At 41.3% G+C, this 18,250-nt stretch overlaps 1 protein-coding gene across 1 annotated transcript in view; it reads right to left on the bottom strand.

The window, feature by feature from the left end:
• Positions 1 to 15,228, bottom strand: part of LOC148442500 (carbonic anhydrase 4-like) — a gene marked incomplete at its 5' end in the record, with an annotated part of 219,419 nt that extends 204,191 nt beyond the window's left edge. The window contains one exon of the mRNA XM_088463880.1: positions 15,064 to 15,228. Coding sequence (XP_088320006.1) covers positions 15,064 to 15,228 — 165 coding nt within the window. The remainder of the gene's footprint in view (positions 1 to 15,063) is intronic.
• Positions 15,229 to 18,250: the final 3,022 nt, after the last annotated feature.

Raw genomic sequence — 18,250 nt, 5'->3', positions numbered from 1 at the left:
GAGTGAGTGGACGTCTCCCCTGACAGCTGTGGCACAGTGAGTGATGAGCACGGTGAGTGAGTGGATGTCTCCTCTGACAGGTGTGGCACAGTGAGTGATGACCACGGTGAGTGAGTGGATGTCTCCCCTGACAGCTGTGGCACAGTGAGTGATGAGCACGGTGAGTGAGTGGAGGTCACCCCTGACAGCTGTGGCACAGTGAGTGATGAGCACGGTGAGTGAGTGGACATCTCCCCTGACAGCTGTGGCACAGTGAGTGATGAGCACGGTGAGTGAGTGGACGTCTCCCCTGACAGCTGTGGCACAGTGAGTGATGAGCGCGGTGAGTGAGTGGATGTCTCCCCTGACAGCTGTGGCACAGTGAGTGATGAGCGCGGTGAGTGAGTGGACGTCTACCCTGACAGCTGTGGCACAGTGAGTGATGAGCACGGTGAGTGAGTGGATGTCTCCCCTGACAGCTGTGGCACAGTGAGTAAGGAGCACGGTGAGTGAGTGGATGTCTCCTCTGACAGGTGTGGCACAGTGAGTGATGAGCATGGTGAGTGAGTGGACGTCTCCCCTGACAGCTGTGGCACAGTGAGTGATGAGCACGGTGAGTGAGTGGATGTCTCCCCTGACAGCTGTGGGACAGTGAGTAAGGATCACGGTGAGTGAGTGGAGGTCTCCCCTGACAGCTGTGGCACAGTTACTGATGAGCACGGTGAGTGAGTGGATGTCTCCCCTGACAGCTGTGGCACAGTGAGTGATGAGCGCGGTGAGTGAGTGGATGTCTCCCCTGACAGCTGTGGCACAGTGAGTGATGAGCGCGGTGAGTGAGTGGAGGTCTCCCCTGACAGCTGTGGCACAGTGAGTGATGAGCGCGGTGAGTGAGTGGATGTCTCCCCTGACAGCTGTGGCACAGTGAGTGATGAGCGTGGTGAGTGAGTGGACGTCTCCCCTGACAGCTGTGGCACAGTGAGTAAGGATCACGGTGAGTGAGTGGAGGTCTCCCCTGACAGCTGTGGCACAGTGAGTGATGAGCGCGGTGAGTGAGTGGACGTCTCCCCTGACAGCTGTGGCACAGTGAGTAAGGAGCATGGTGAGTGAGTGGACGTCTCCCCTGACAGCTGTGGCACAGTGAGTGATGAGCGCGGTGAGTGAGTGGATGTCTCCCCTGACAGCAGTGGCACAGTGAGTGATGAGCACGGTGAGTGAGTGGATGTCTCCTCTTACAGCTGTGGCACAGTGAGTAAGGAGCATGGTGAGTGAGTGGACGTCTCCCCTGACAGCTGTGGCAAAGTGAGTGATGAGCGCAGTGAGTGAGTGGACGTCTCCCCTGACAGCAGTTGCACAGTGAGTGATGAGCACGGTGAGTGAGTGGACGTCTCCCCTGACAGCTGTGACACAGTGAGTGATGAGCATGGTGAGTGAGTGGACATCTCCCCTGACAGCTGTGGCACAGTTAGTAAGGAGCATGGTTAGTGAGTGGACGTCTCCCCTGACAGCTGTGGCACAGTGAGTGATGAGCGCAGTGAGTGTGTGGACGTCTCCCCTGACAGCTGTGGCACAGTGAGTGATGAGCACGGTGAGTGAGTGGATGTCTCCCCTGACAGCTGTGGCACAGTGAGTAAGGAGCATGGTGAGTGAGTGGACGTCTCCCCTGACAGCTGTGGCACAGTGCGTGATGAGCACGGTGAGTGAGTGGACGTCTCCCCTGACAGCTGTGGCACAGTGAGTGATGAGCACGGTGAGTGAGTGGATGTCTCCCCTGACAGCTGTGGCACAGTGATTAAGGAGCATGTTGAGTGAGTGGATGTCTCCCCTGACAGGTGTGGCACAGTGAGTGATGAGCACGGTGAGTGAGTGGACGTCTCCCCTGACAGCTGTGGCACAGTGAGTGATGAGCATGGTGAGTGAGTGGATGTCTCCCCTGACAGCTGTGGCACAGTGAGTAAGGAGCATGGTGAGTGAGTGGACGTCTCCCCTGACAGCTGTGGCACAGTGAGTAAGGAGCATGGTGAGTGAGTGGACATCTCCCCTGACAGCTGTGGCACAGTGAGTGATGAGCACGGTGAGTGAGTGGATGTCTCCCCTGACAGGTGTGGCACAGTGAGTGATGAGCACGGTGAGTGAGTGGACGTCTCCCCTGACAGCTGTGGCACAGTGAGTGATGAGCACGGTGAGTGAGTGGACGTCTCCCCTGACAGGTGTGGCACAGTGAGTGATGAGCACGGTGAGTGAGTGGACGTCTCCCCTGACAGCTGTTGCACAGTGAGTAAGGAGCGCGGTGAGTAATGCCACTAGGACATGTCACTAATGGAAGGAAGACATCAGGGCAGGCGGAACGCGTCTTAGCTCGCTGTGTAGTGACAGGATATCGCAGAAGAGGAGCACAAACCACAAGCAAATAAAAAAAAAAAGCTCTCACTCACAGCGGTATCCATATAGAATATCGGCAATGTAATGGTTGACAGTCAAAAGGTCGACATCAGATGGTCGACATACAACAGGGACAAAAGGTTTACAGAGCAGAAGGAAAACAGGGTTAAAAGGTCAACAATTTCAAATGGTCAACGCATAAATTGTCAACACTTTTTATTTCAACATTTTTACGGTTCGGGTTAGAGGTTAGGCTTACGGTTTGGGTTACATTTCGGGTTAGAGGTTAGGGTTTGGGTTAGGGTTTGGGTTAGGGTTTGGGTTAGGGTTTGGGTTAGGGTTTGGGTTAGGGTTAGAGGTTAGGGTTACGGGGTTATGGTTTGGGTTACGGTTCGGGTTAGAGGTTAGGGTTTGGGTTAGGGTTTGGGTTAGGGTTTGGGTTAGGGTTAGAGGTTAGGGTTAAGGGGTTACGGTTTGGGTTACGGTTCGGGTTAGAGGTTAGGGTTTCGGTTATGGTTAGGGTTCGGGTTAGGGTTCGGGTTACGGTTTGGGTTAGGCACTTTGGGGAGGGTTGAATTACAATAAAAAAAAAAAAAAACACATATTGACAGTTTTAATGTCAACCATTTGAACCTGTCAACCTTTTAACACTGTCGACCTTCTGCACAGTCAACCTTTTGTACCTGTTGATCATTTGTCCCTGTCGACTATCAGGTGACGATGTATTGACTGTCTACCTTTACATTGCTGATACCACACCCACTATTGTTTGTGTCCTTATCTGTGATTGAATCGAAACAACGGTTATTTATGTTGTATGTAGAAAATATCTGATTATATTAAAATTGCTTTTCACTATGACTATATTTACTGAGGTACATATAGCGCAGGTAACGTAGCATAAAAACCAGCGCTAACACAAACATTCCAAAGTCATATTCATTTTTCTTGACCTCAAATGAGTAAATTATGAATATTCTTCAAAGGGAAACACATTAAAAGTATTTAATGTTGTACAGTGTTATTTTATGTCAGTGTTATAATGATCCTTCTCATAACTATTTATGTACACGGAGGAGTATCAGCAGTATGGTGTGCCTCATATATACACTGTGTGCTCATTATATGTACTGTATACAGGTGTGCCTCATATATACACCGTGTGCTCATTATATGTACTGTATACAGGTGTGCCTCATATATACACCGTGTGCTCATTATATGTACTGTATACAGGTGTGCCTCATATATACACCGTGTGCTCATTATATGTACTGTATACAGGTGTGCCTCATATATACACCGTGTGCTCATTATATGTACTGTATACAGGTGTGCCTCATATATACACCGTGTGCTCATTATATGTACTGTATACAGGTGTGTCTCATATATACACCGTGTGCTCATTATATGTACTGTATACAGGTGTGCCTCATATATACACCGTGTGCTCATTTTATGTACTGTATACAGGTGTGCCTCATATATACACCGTGTGCTCATTCTATGTACTGTATACAGGTGTGCCTCATATATACACCGTGTGCTCATTCTATGTACTGTATACAGGTGTGCCTCATATATACACCGTGTGCTCATTATATGTACTGTATACAGGTGTGCCTCATATATACACCGTGTGCTCATTATATGTACTGTATACAGGTGTGCCTCATATATACACCGTGTGCTCATTATATGTACTGTATACAGGTGTGTCTCATATATACACCGTGTGCTCATTATATGTACTGTATACAGGTGTGCCTCATATATACACCGTGTGCTCATTATATGTACTGTATACAGGTGTGCCTCATATATACACCGTGTGCTCATTATATGTACTGTATACAGGTGTGCCTCATATATACACCGTGTGCTCATTATATGTACTGTATACAGGTGTGTCTCATATATACACCGTGTGCTCATTATATGTACTGTATACAGGTGTGCCTCATATATACACCGTGTGCTCATTATATGTACTGTATACAGGTGTGCATCATATATACACCGTGTGCTCATTATATGTACTGTATACAGGTGTGCCTCATATATACACCGTGTGCTCATTATATGTACTGTATACAGGTGTGCCTCATATTCACCGTGTGCTCATTATATGTACTGTATACAGGTGTGCCTCATATATACACCGTGTGCTCATTATATGTACTGTATACAGGTGTGCCTCATATATACACCGTGTGCTCATTATATGTACTGTATACAGGTGTGCCTCATATATACACCGTGTGCTCATTATATGTACTGTATACAGGTGTGCCTCATATATACACCGTGTGCTCATTATATGTACTGTATACAGGTGTGCCTCATATATACACCGTGTGCTCATTATATGTACTGTATACAGGTGTGTCTCATATATACACCGTGTGCTCATTATATGTACTGTATACAGGTGTGCCTCATATATACACCGTGTGCTCATTATATGTACTGTATACAGGTGTGCCTCATATATACACCGTGTGCTCATTATATGTACTGTATACAGGTGTGCCTCATATATACACCGTGTGCTCATTATATGTACTGTATACAGGTGTGCCTCATATATACACCGTGAGCTCATTATATGTACTGTATACAGGTGTGCCTCATATATACACCGTGTGCTCATTATATGTACTGTATACAGGTGTGCCTCATATATACACCGTGAGCTCATTATATGTACTGTATACAGGTGTGCCTCATATATACACCGTGTGCTCATTATATGTACTGTATACAGGTGTGTCTCATATATATACACCGTGTGCTCATTATATGTACTGTATACAGGTGTGTCTCATATATACACCGTGTGCTCATTATATGTACTATATACAGGTGTGTCTCATATATACACCGTGTGCTCATTATATGTACTGTATACAGGTGTGTCTCATATATTCACCGTGTGCTCATTATATGTACTGTATACAGGTGTGTCTCATATATATACACCGTGTGATCATTATATGTACTGTATACAGGTGTGTCTCATATATATACACCATGTGCTCATTATAAGTACTGTATACAGGTGTGTCTCATATATATACACCATGTGCTCATTATATGTACTGTATACAGGTGTGTCTCATATATATACACCATGTGCTCATTATAAGTACTGTATACAGGTGTGTCTCATATATACACACCGTGTGCTCATTATGGACCTCATTCAGAGCAGCACGCTAGATGCGATCGCTTGCATCCAGCGTATGCAAATTTGTCAAAGTGACGCCAAGGGAAGCGATCGCTCGCCGAGGCATAAGCACACCCACTTTGGCTGTGCGAGCGATCGCTCTGTATATGCAGACACCCATTAGCGTATGTAGAGATGCCCACTAGCGCACGTCATCTCCAGGAAGTGTATTAAAACATTGGTACATCGAGCACCATCGGTAGCGATTGCAGCGCTTGTGGTTGCCTTACCCTGCCGCAAGCACTGCGAAGACTTCAGTTAAAAAAAAAACAAGCATGTGACGTGTACTATGACACTGCCTGTTAATTATGCACGCCTTAAAAACGGCTTTGAAACACCCAGGCACGCCTGCGTTTGCACCTCCACTCCGCCGTTATTAGTGTAATGCCCCTGTTACCACCCACAAACGGCCTCTCCTGTCACTCATTGCACTGGGCTGTCTTTGCTGGGTGAGCGAGCGTGCTGCGATCGTACAGAGTAGCTCATGCACGTGCAAAACGAAGCGTGCCCATGCGCGTTCGCAAACCATCGGGCCGCTTTCGAGCGAACGGGTCTGAATTAGCTCCTATATGTTTGGTATACAGGTGAGGGGATCAGCTCATTATATATATATATATATATATATATATATGTGTGTGTGTGTGTGTGTGTGTGTATATATATATTTCTCCAATTTTAGTGATACTATTTGGAACAAATGCAAATAGGAATATTTATAACGTTAGATTTGTAGTTCTAACGATATTTTATGATGTATAATTCAGGTCTTATTGATGCACTTGTAAAATATTGAAACAATTTAATAATAATAATAATAATAATAATAATAATAATAATTACCTGTGTGTCCTGTGTTACTGATGGTCAGTGTGGTGATAATGTAGCTGTAGTTAGTAATAATTACCTGTGTGTCCTGTGTTACTGACGGTCAGTGTGGTGATAATGTAGCTGTAGTTAGTAATAATTACCTGTGTGTCCTGTGTTACTGACGGTCAGTGTGGTGATAATGTTGCTGTAGTTAGTAATAATTACCTGTGTGTCCTGTGTTACTGATGGTCAGTGTGGTGATAATGTAGCTGTAGTTAGTAATAATTACCTGTGTGTCCTGTGTTACTGACGGTCAGTGTGGTGATAATGTTGCTGTAGTTAGTAATAATTACCTGTGTGTCCTGTGTTACTGACGGTCAGTGTGGTGATAATGTTGCTGTAGTTAGTAATTACCTGTGTGTCCTGTGTTACTGACGGTCAGTGTGGTGATATTGTTGCTGTAGTTAGTAATAATTACCTGTGTGTCCTGTGTTACTGACGGTCAGTGTGGTGATAATGTAGCTGTAGTTAGTAATAATTACCTGTGTGTCCTGTGTTACTGACGGTCAGTGTGGTGATAATGTTGCTGTAGTTAGTAATAATTACCTGTATGTCCTGTGTTACTGACGGTCAGTGTGGTGATATTGTTGCTGTAGTTAGTAATAATAACCTGTGTGTCCTGTGTTACTGATGGTCAGTGTGGTGATATTGTTGCTGTAGTTAGTAATAATTACCTGTGTGTCCTGTGTTACTGACGGTCAGTGTGGTGATAATGTTGCTGTAGTTATTAATTACCTGTATGTCCTGTGTTACTGACGGTCAGTGTGGTGATATTGTTGCTGTAGTTAGTAATAATTACCTGTGTGTCCTGTGTTACTGACGGTCAGTGTGGTGATAATGTAGCTGTAGTTAGTAATAATTACCTGTGTGTCCTGTGTTACTGACGGTCAGTGTGGTGATAATGTTGCTGTAGTTAGTAATAATTACCTGTGTTACTGACGGTCAGTGTGGTGATAATGTTGCTGTAGTTAGTAATAATTACCTGTGTGTCCTGTGTTACTGACGGTCAGTGTGGTGATAATGTTGCTGTAGTTAGTAATAATTACCTGTGTGTCCTGTGTTACTGACGGTCAGTGTGGTGATATTGTTGCTGTAGTTAGTAATTACCTATATGTCCTGTGTTACTGACGGTCAGTGTGGTGATAATGTAGCTGTAGTTAGTAATAATTACCTGTGTGTCCTGTGTTACTGATGGTCAGTGTGGTGATAATGTTGCTGTAGTTAGTAATAATTACCTGTGTGTCCTGTGTTACTGACGGTCAGTGTGGTGATAATGTAGCTGTAGTTAGTAATAATTACCTGTGTGTCCTGTGTTACTGACGGTCAGTGTGGTGATAATGTTGCTGTAGTTAGTAATAATTACCTGTATGTCCTGTGTTACTGACGGTCAGTGTGGTGATAATGTTGCTGTAGTTAGTAATAATTACCTGTGTGTCCTGTGTTACTGACGGTCAGTGTGGTGATATTGTTGCTGTAGTTAGTAATAATTACCTGTATGTCCTGTGTTACTGACGGTCAGTGTGGTGATATTATTGCTGTAGTTAGTAATAATTACCTGTGTGTCCTGTGTTACTGACGGTCAGTGTGGTGATAATGTTGCTGTAGTTAGTAATAATTATCTGTGTGTCCTGTGTTACTGACGGTCAGTGTGGTGATAATGTAGCTGTAGTTAGTAATAATTATCTGTGTGTCCTGTGTTACTGACGGTCAGTGTGGTGATAATGTTGCTGTAGTTAGTAATAATTACCTGTGTGTCCTGTGTTACTGACGGTCAGTGTGGTGATAATGTTGCTGTAGTTAGTAATAATTACCTGTGTGTCCTGTGTTACTGACGGTCAGTGTGGTGATAATGTTGCTGTAGTTAGTAATAATTATCTGTGTGTCCTGTGTTACTGACGGTCAGTGTGGTGATAATGTAGCTGTAGTTAGTAATAATTATCTGTGTGTCCTGTGTTACTGACGGTCAGTGTGGTGATAATGTTGCTGTAGTTAGTAATAATTACCTGTGTGTCCTGTGTTACTGACGGTCAGTGTGGTGATAATGTTGCTGTAGTTAGTAATAATTACCTGTGTGTCCTGTGTTACTGACGGTCAGTGTGGTGATATTGTTGCTGTAGTTAGTAATAATTACCTGTGTGTCCTGTGTTACTGACGGTCAGTGTGGTGATAATGTTGCTGTAGTTAGTAATAATTACCTGTGTGTCCTGTGTTACTGACGGTCAGTGTGGTGATAATGTTGCTGTAGTTAGTAATAATTACCTGTGTGTCCTGTGTTACTGACGGTCAGTGTGGTGATAATGTAGCTGTAGTTAGTAATAATTACCTGTGTGTCCTGTGTTACTGATGGTCAGTGTGGTGATAATGTAGCTGTAGTTAGTAATAATTACCTGTGTGTCCTGTGTTACTGATGGTCAGTGTGGTGATAATGTTGCTGTAGTTAGTAATAATAACCTGTGTGTCCTGTGTTACTGACGGTCAGTGTGGTGATATTGTTGCTGTAGTTAGTAATAATTACCTGTGTGTCCTGTGTTACTGACGGTCAGTGTGGTGATATTGTTGCTGTAGTTAGTAATTACCTGTATGTCCTGTGTTACTGACGGTCAGTGTGGTGATATTATTGCTGTAGTTAGTAATAATTACCTGTGTGTCCTGTGTTACTGACGGTCAGTGTGGTGATAATGTTGCTGTAGTTAGTAATAATTACCTGTGTGTCCTGTGTTACTGACGGTCAGTGTGGTGATATTGTTGCTGTAGTTAGTAATAATTACCTGTGTGTCCTGTGTTACTGACGGTCAGTGTGGTGATATTGTTGCTGTAGTTAGTAATAATTACCTGTGTGTCCTGTGTTACTGACGGTCAGTGTGGTGATATTATTGCTGTAGTTAGTAATAATTACCTGTGTGTCCTGTGTTACTGACGGTCAGTGTGGTTATATTGTTGCTGTAGTTAGTAATAATTACCTGTGTGTCCTGTGTTACTGACGGTCAGTGTGGTGATAATGTTGCTGTAGTTAGTAATAATTATCTGTGTGTCCTGTGTTACTGATGGTCAGTGTGGTGATAATGTTGCTGTAGTTAGTAATAATTACCTGTGTGTCCTGTGTTACTGACGGTCAGTGTGGTGATATTATTGCTGTAGTTAGTAATAATTACCTGTGTGTCCTGTGTTACTGACGGTCAGTGTGGTGATGATGTTACTGTAGTTAGTAATAATTACCTGTGTTACTGACGGTCAGTGTGGTGATAATGTTGCTGTAGTTAGTAATAATTACCTGTATGTCCTGTGTTACTGACGGTCAGTGTGGTGATATTGTTGCTGTAGTTAGTAATAATAACCTGTGTGTCCTGTGTTACTGATGGTCAGTGTGGTGATAATGTAGCTGTAGTTAGTAATAATTACCTGTGTGTCCTGTGTTACTGACGGTCAGTGTGGTGATAATGTTGCTGTAGTTATTAATTACCTGTATGTCCTGTGTTACTGACGGTCAGTGTGGTGATATTGTTGCTGTAGTTAGTAATAATTACCTGTGTGTCCTGTGTTACTGATGGTCAGTGTGGTGATAATGTTGCTGTAGTTAGTAATAATTACCTGTGTGTCCTGTGTTACTGATGGTCAGTGTGGTGATAATGTTGCTGTAGTTAGTAATAATTACCTGTATGTCCTGTGTTACTGACGGTCAGTGTGGTGATAATGTAGCTGTAGTTAGTAATAATTACCTGTGTGTCCTGTGTTACTGACGGTCAGTGTGGTGATAATGTTGCTGTAGTTAGTAATAATTACCTGTGTTACTGACGGTCAGTGTGGTGATAATGTTGCTGTAGTTAGTAATAATTACCTGTGTGTCCTGTGTTACTGACGGTCAGTGTGGTGATAATGTTGCTGTAGTTAGTAATTACCTGTGTGTCCTGTGTTACTGACGGTCAGTGTGGTGATAATGTTGCTGTAGTTAGTAATAATTACCTGTGTGTCCTGTGTTACTGACGGTCAGTGTGGTGATAATGTTGCTGTAGTTAGTAATAATTACCTGTGTGTCCTGTGTTACTGACGGTCAGTGTGGTGATATTGTTGCTGTAGTTAGTAATTACCTATATGTCCTGTGTTACTGACGGTCAGTGTGGTGATAATGTTGCTGTAGTTAGTAATAATTACCTGTGTTACTGATGGTCAGTGTGGTGATAATGTTGCTGTAGTTAGTAATAATTACCTGTGTGTCCTGTGTTACTGACGGTCAGTGTGGTGATAATGTAGCTGTAGTTAGTAATAATTACCTGTGTGTCCTGTGTTACTGACGGTCAGTGTGGTGATAATGTTGCTGTAGTTAGTAATAATTACCTGTATGTCCTGTGTTACTGACGGTCAGTGTGGTGATATTATTGCTGTAGTTAGTAATAATTACCTGTGTGTCCTGTGTTACTGACGGTCAGTGTGGTGATAATGTTGCTGTAGTTAGTAATAATTATCTGTGTGTCCTGTGTTACTGACGGTCAGTGTGGTGATAATGTTACTGTAGTTAGTAATAATTACCTGTGTGTCCTGTGTTACTGACGGTCAGTGTGGTGATAATGTAGCTGTAGTTAGTAATAATTACCTGTGTGTCCTGTGTTACTGACGGTCAGTGTGGTGATAATGTTGCTGTAGTTAGTAATAATTACCTGTGTGTCATGTGTTACTGACGGTCAGTGTGGTGATAATGTTGCTGTAGTTAGTAATAATTACCTGTGTGTCCTGTGTTACTGACGGTCAGTGTGGTGATAATGTTGCTGTAGTTAGTAATAATTACCTGTGTGTCATGTGTTACTGACGGTCAGTGTGGTGATATTATTGCTGTAGTTAGTAATTACCTGTATGTCCTGTGTTACTGACGGTCAGTGTGGTGATAATGTTGCTGTAGTTAGTAATAATTACCTGTGTGTCCTGTGTTACTGACGGTCAGTGTGGTGATAATGTTGCTGTAGTTAGTAATAATTACCTGTGTGTCCTGTGTTACTGACGGTCAGTGTGGTGATAATGTTGCTGTAGTTAGTAATAATTACCTGTGTGTCCTGTGTTACTGACGGTCAGTGTGGTGATAATGTAGCTGTAGTTAGTAATAATTACCTGTGTGTCCTGTGTTACTGATGGTCAGTGTGGTGATAATGTAGCTGTAGTTAGTAATAATTACCTGTGTGTCCTGTGTTACTGACGGTCAGTGTGGTGATATTGTTGCTGTAGTTAGTAATTACCTGTATGTCCTGTGTTACTGACGGTCAGTGTGGTGATAATGTTGCTGTAGTTAGTAATAATTACCTGTGTGTCCTGTGTTACTGACGGTCAGTGTGGTGATATTATTGCTGTAGTTAGTAATAATTACCTGTGTGTCCTGTGTTACTGACGGTCAGTGTGGTGATAATGTTGCTGTAGTTAGTAATAATTACCTGTGTGTCCTGTGTTACTGACGGTCAGTGTGGTGATATTGTTGCTGTAGTTAGTAATAATTACCTGTGTGTCCTGTGTTACTGACGGTCAGTGTGGTGATATTGTTGCTGTAGTTAGTAATAATTACCTGTGTGTCCTGTGTTACTGACGGTCAGTGTGGTGATATTGTTGCTGTAGTTAGTAATTACCTGTATGTCCTGTGTTACTGACGGTCAGTGTGGTGATAATGTTGCTGTAGTTAGTAATAATTACCTGTGTGTCCTGTGTTACTGACGGTCAGTGTGGTGATAATGTAGCTGTAGTTAGTAATAATTACCTGTGTGTCCTGTGTTACTGACGGTCAGTGTGGTGATATTGTTGCTGTAGTTAGTAATAATTACCTGTGTTACTGACGGTCAGTGTGGTGATAGTGTAGCTGTAGTTAGTAATAATTACCTGTGTGTCCTGTGTTACTGACGGTCAGTGTGGTGATAATGTTGCTGTAGTTAGTAATTATTACCTGTGTGTCCTGTGTTACTGACGGTCAGTGTGGTGATAATGTTGCTGTAGTTAGTAATAATGACCTGTGTGTCCTGTGTTACTGACGGTCTGTGTGGTGATGATGTTGCTGTAGTTAGTAATAATTACCTGTATGTCCTGTGTTACTGACGGTCAGTGTGGTGATAATGTTGCTGTAGTTAGTAATAATTACCTGTGTGTCCTGTGTTACTGACGGTCAGTGTGGTGATAATGTTGCTGTAGTTAGTAATAATTACCTGTGTGTCCTGTGTTACTGACGGTCAGTGTGGTGATAATGTAGCTGTAGTTAGTAATAATTACCTGTATGTCCTGTGTTACTGACGGTCAGTGTGGTGATAATGTTGCTGTAGTTAGTAATTACCTGTATGTCCTGTGTTACTGACGGTCAGTGTGGTGATAATGTTGCTGTAGTTAGTAATAATTACCTGTATGTCCTGTGTTACTGACGGTCAGTGTGGTGATATTATTGCTGTAGTTAGTAATAATTATCTGTGTGTCCTGTGTTACTGACGGTCAGTGTGGTGATAATGTTGCTGTAGTTAGTAATTACCTGTGTGTCCTGTGTTACTGACGGTCAGTGTGGTGATATTGTTGCTGTAGTTAGTAATAATTACCTGTATGTCCTGTGTTACTGACGGTCAGTGTGGTGATAATGTTGCTGTAGTTAGTAATAATAACCTGTGTGTCCTGTGTTACTGACGGTCAGTGTGGTGATAATGTTGCTGTAGTTAGTAATAATTACCTGTGTGTCCTGTGTTACTGACGGTCAGTGTGGTGATAATGTTGCTGTAGTTAGTAATAATTACCTGTGTGTCCTGTGTTACTGACGGTCAGTGTGGTGATAATGTTGCTGTAGTTAGTAATAATTACCTGTGTGTCCTGTGTTACTGACGGTCAGTGTGGTGATAATGTTGCTGTAGTTAGTAATAATTACCTGTGTGTCCTGTGTTACTGACGGTCAGTGTGGTGATAATGTTGCTGTAGTTAGTTATAATTACCTGTGTGTCCTGTGTTACTGACGGTCAGTGTGGTGATATTATTGCTGTAGTTAGTAATAATTACCTGTGTGTCCTGTGTTACTGACGGTCAGTGTGGTGATAATGTTGCTGTAGTTAGTAATAATTACCTGTGTGTCCTGTGTTACTGACGGTCAGTGTGGTGATATTGTTGCTGTAGATAGTAATAATTACCTGTGTGTCCTGTGTTACTGACGGTCAGTGTGGTGATAATGTTGCGGTAGTTAGTAATAATTACCTGTGTTACTGACGGTCAGTGTGGTGATGTTGTTGCTGTAGTTAGTAATTATTACCTGTATGTCCTGTGTTACTGACGGTCAGTGTGGTGATAATGTTTCTGTAGTTAGTAATAATTACCTGTGTGTCCTGTGTTACTGACGGTCAGTGTGGTGATAATGTTACTGTAGTTAGTAATAATTACCTGTGTTACTGACGGTCAGTGTGGTGATAATGTTGCTGTAGTTAGTAATAATTACCTGTGTGTCCTGTGTTACTGACGGTCAGTGTGGTGATGATGTTACTGTAGTTAGTAATAATTACCTGTGTTACTGACGGTCAGTGTGGTGATAATGTTGCTGTAGTTAGTAATAATTACCTGTGTGTCCTGTGTTACTGACGGTCAGTGTGGTGATAATGTTTCTGTAGTTAATAATAATTACCTGTGTGTCCTGTGTTACTGACGGTCAGTGTGGTGATAATGTTTCTGTAGTTAGTAATAATTACCTGTGTGTCCTGTGTTACTGACGGTCAGTGTGGTGATAATGTTGCTGTAGTTAGTAATAATTACCTGTGTGTCCTGTGTTACTGACGGTCAGTGTGGTGATAATGTTGCTGTAGTTAGTTATAATTACCTGTGTGTCCTGTGTTACTGACGGTCAGTGTGGTGATAATGTTGCTGTAGTTAGTAATAATTACCTGTGTGTCCTGTGTTACTGACGGTCAGTGTGGTGATAATGTTGCTGTAGTTAGTAATAATTACCTGTGTGTCCTGTGTTACTGACGGTCAGTGTGGTGATATTGTTGCTGTAGATAGTAATAATTACCTGTGTGTCCTGTGTTACTGACGGTCAGTGTGGTGATAATGTTGCGGTAGTTAGTAATAATTACCTGTGTTACTGACGGTCAGTGTGGTGATGTTGTTGCTGTAGTTAGTAATTATTACCTGTATGTCCTGTGTTACTGACGGTCAGTGTGGTGATAATGTTTCTGTAGTTAGTAATAATTACCTGTGTGTCCTGTGTTACTGACGGTCAGTGTGGTGATAATGTTACTGTAGTTAGTAATAATTACCTGTGTTACTGACGGTCAGTGTGGTGATAATGTTGCTGTAGTTAGTAATAATTACCTGTGTGTCCTGTGTTACTGACGGTCAGTGTGGTGATGATGTTACTGTAGTTAGTAATAATTACCTGTGTTACTGACGGTCAGTGTGGTGATAATGTTGCTGTAGTTAGTAATAATTACCTGTGTGTCCTGTGTTACTGACGGTCAGTGTGGTGATAATGTTTCTGTAGTTAATAATAATTACCTGTGTGTCCTGTGTTACTGACGGTCAGTGTGGTGATAATGTTTCTGTAGTTAGTAATAATTACCTGTGTGTCCTGTGTTACTGACGGTCAGTGTGGTGATAATGTTTCTGTAGTTAGTAATAATTACCTGTGTGTCCTGTGTTACTGATGGTCATTGTGGAGTTATTCATGCTGTAGTTAGTAAATATGAGGGATCCAAGGCTGCTGTTGAACTGGACGTTATCCTCTAGAATATCTACTGGAGACTGCTCTGATCCATTACAGGAACCCAATATCTGCCACGTACTGGGACCTGGGGGGAAAAGACATCACTATGGTGATTATCATTCTACAATTCACACTGACATGTACAGACACAGAAAGCGCACATGCCATCTATAATCATTGCAGATATAACCTTTATATATGATTTATAATTACTCTGTGAAATAGATTAGTAAGAGAATAGGCGGATAGCTGTGTATTACCCCGTTACTTTACACCACAGCTAAAGCGCAGGTAGCTCCTTGATGTAATAGGGGACAGGTTTGTATTCCCGGGTAGAGAGACCCTCCAATCCAATCCAGGTAACTTGCAGGGTATAACATGGGAATGACTCGTGTGACCCTGCAGTATAAACTACGCGATCCGGGTCAGGATGACCCGGATCGTACCGCATGCCGGCCAATCAGTGGCGCTTGGAGATGACGTCAACTCCAAGCGTCCACGTCACTGCAGACCCGGCTCCGGTGTGAACGGCGCTGACTTGAAAATATCCTGGGTCAGTGCCAGCAAAATTCCGGGTCTGATCCGGTTTGGAACAATGTTCCAACCTCCGGGTCAGAGCAGGAGAATTAGGTATAAATACGGTATTCCTGCAAGGCTCTGATCTATGCGCCGGTATTTGCTGTCTCTAGATTCAGTACTGCTGACAATCTCTGTATAGCATTGGATTTGCTGCGTCTCACATACAGTATATACAGGCGTTTTATATCTTTGTGTCCACAATGCACTCACTGCAGGCTCGGACCGGGCTGCCGGGGACTCGGGATACATCTAACCCGTTATCCTATATATAATAATAATCCTACACACTAATACTGACTGTACATCTAACCCGTTATCCTATATATAATAATAATCCTACACACTAATACTGACTGTACATCTAACCCGTTATCCTATATATAATAATAATCCTACACACTAATACTGACTGTACATCTAAACCGTTATCCTATATATAATAATAATCCTACACACTAATACTGACTGTACATCTAACCCGTTATCCTATATATAATAATAATCCTACTCACTAATACTGACTGTACATCTAACCCGTTATCCTATATATAATAATAATCCTACACACTAATACTGACTGTACATCTAACCCGTTATCCTATATATAATAATAATCCTACACACTAATCCTGACTGTACATCTAACCCGTTATCCTATATATAATAATAATCCTACACACTAATCCTGACTGTACATCTAACCCGTCATCCTATATATAATAATAATCCTACACACTAATGCTGACTGTACATTTAACCCGTTATCCTATATATAATAATAATCCTACACACTAATACTGACTGTACATCTAACCCGTTATCCTATATATAATAATAATCCTACACACTAATACTGACTGTACATCTAATACGTTATCCTATATATAATAATAATCCTACACACTAATACTGACTGTACATCTAACCCGTTATCATATATATATAATAATAATCCTACACACTAATACTGACTGTACATCTAACCCGTTATCCTAAATATAATAATAATCCTACACACTAATACTGACTGTACATCTAACCCGTTATCCTATATATAATAATCCTACACACTAATACTGACTGTACATCTAACACGTTATCCTATATATATATAATAATAATCCTACACACTAATACTGACTGTACATCTAACCCGTTATCCTAAATATAATAATAATCCTACACACTAATACTGACTGTACATCTAACCCGTTATCCTATATATAATAATAATCCTACACACTAATACTGACTGTACATCTAACCCGTTATCCTATATATAATAATAATCCTACACACTAATACTGACTGTACATCTAACCTGTTATCCTATATATATATAATCCTACTCACTAATACTGACTGTACATCTAACCCGTTATCCTATATATAATAATAATCCTACACACTAATACTGACTGTACATCTATCCCGTTATCCTATATATATAATAATAATAATCCTACACACTAATACTGACTGTACATCTAACCCATTATCCTATATATAATAATCCTACTCACTAATACTGACTGTACATCTAACCTGTTATCCTATATATATATAATAATAATCCTACACACTAATCCTGACTGTACATCTAACCCGTTATCCTAAATATAATAATAATCCTACACACTAATACTGACTGTACATCTAACCCGTTATCCTATATATAATAATAATAATACTACACACTAATACTGACTGTACATCTAACCCGTTATCCTATATATAATAATAATAATACTACACACTAATACTGACTGTACATCTAACCCGTCATCCTATATATAATAATAATCCTACACACTAACGCTGACTGTACATCTAACCCGTTATCCTATATATAATAATAATAATACTACACACTAATACTGACTGTACATTTAACCCGTTATCCTATATAGAATAATAATAATCCTACACACTAATACTGACTGTACATCTAACCCGTTATCCTATATATATAATAATAATCCTACACACTAATACTGACTGTACATCTAACCCGTTATCCTATATATATAATAATAATCCTACACACTAATACTGACTGTGCATCTAACCCGTTATCCTATATATAATAATAATCCTACACACTATTCCTGACTGTACATCTAACCCGTCATCCTATATATAATAATCCTACACACTAATACTGACTGTACATCTAACCCGTTATCCTATATATAATAATAATCCTACACAATAATACTGACTGTACATCTAACCCGTTATCCTATATATAATAATAATCCTACACACTAATACTGACTGTACATCTAACCCGTTATCCTATATATAATAATAATAATACTACACACTAATACTGACTGTACATCTAACCCATTATCCTATATATATATAATAATAATCCTACACACTAGTACTGACTGTACATCTAACCCGTTATCCTATATATATAATAATAATCCTACACACTAATACTGACTGTACATCTAACCCATTATCCTATATATAATAATCCTACACACTAATACTGACTGTACATCTAACCCGTTATC

Source organism: Taudactylus pleione, unplaced genomic scaffold, assembly GCF_031769625.1.
Source record: "Taudactylus pleione unplaced genomic scaffold, aTauple2 ptg001489l, whole genome shotgun sequence".
NCBI classification, from domain to species: Eukaryota; Metazoa; Chordata; class Amphibia; order Anura; family Myobatrachidae; genus Taudactylus; species Taudactylus pleione.
This window is presented reverse-complemented; position numbering and strand designations above follow the sequence as displayed.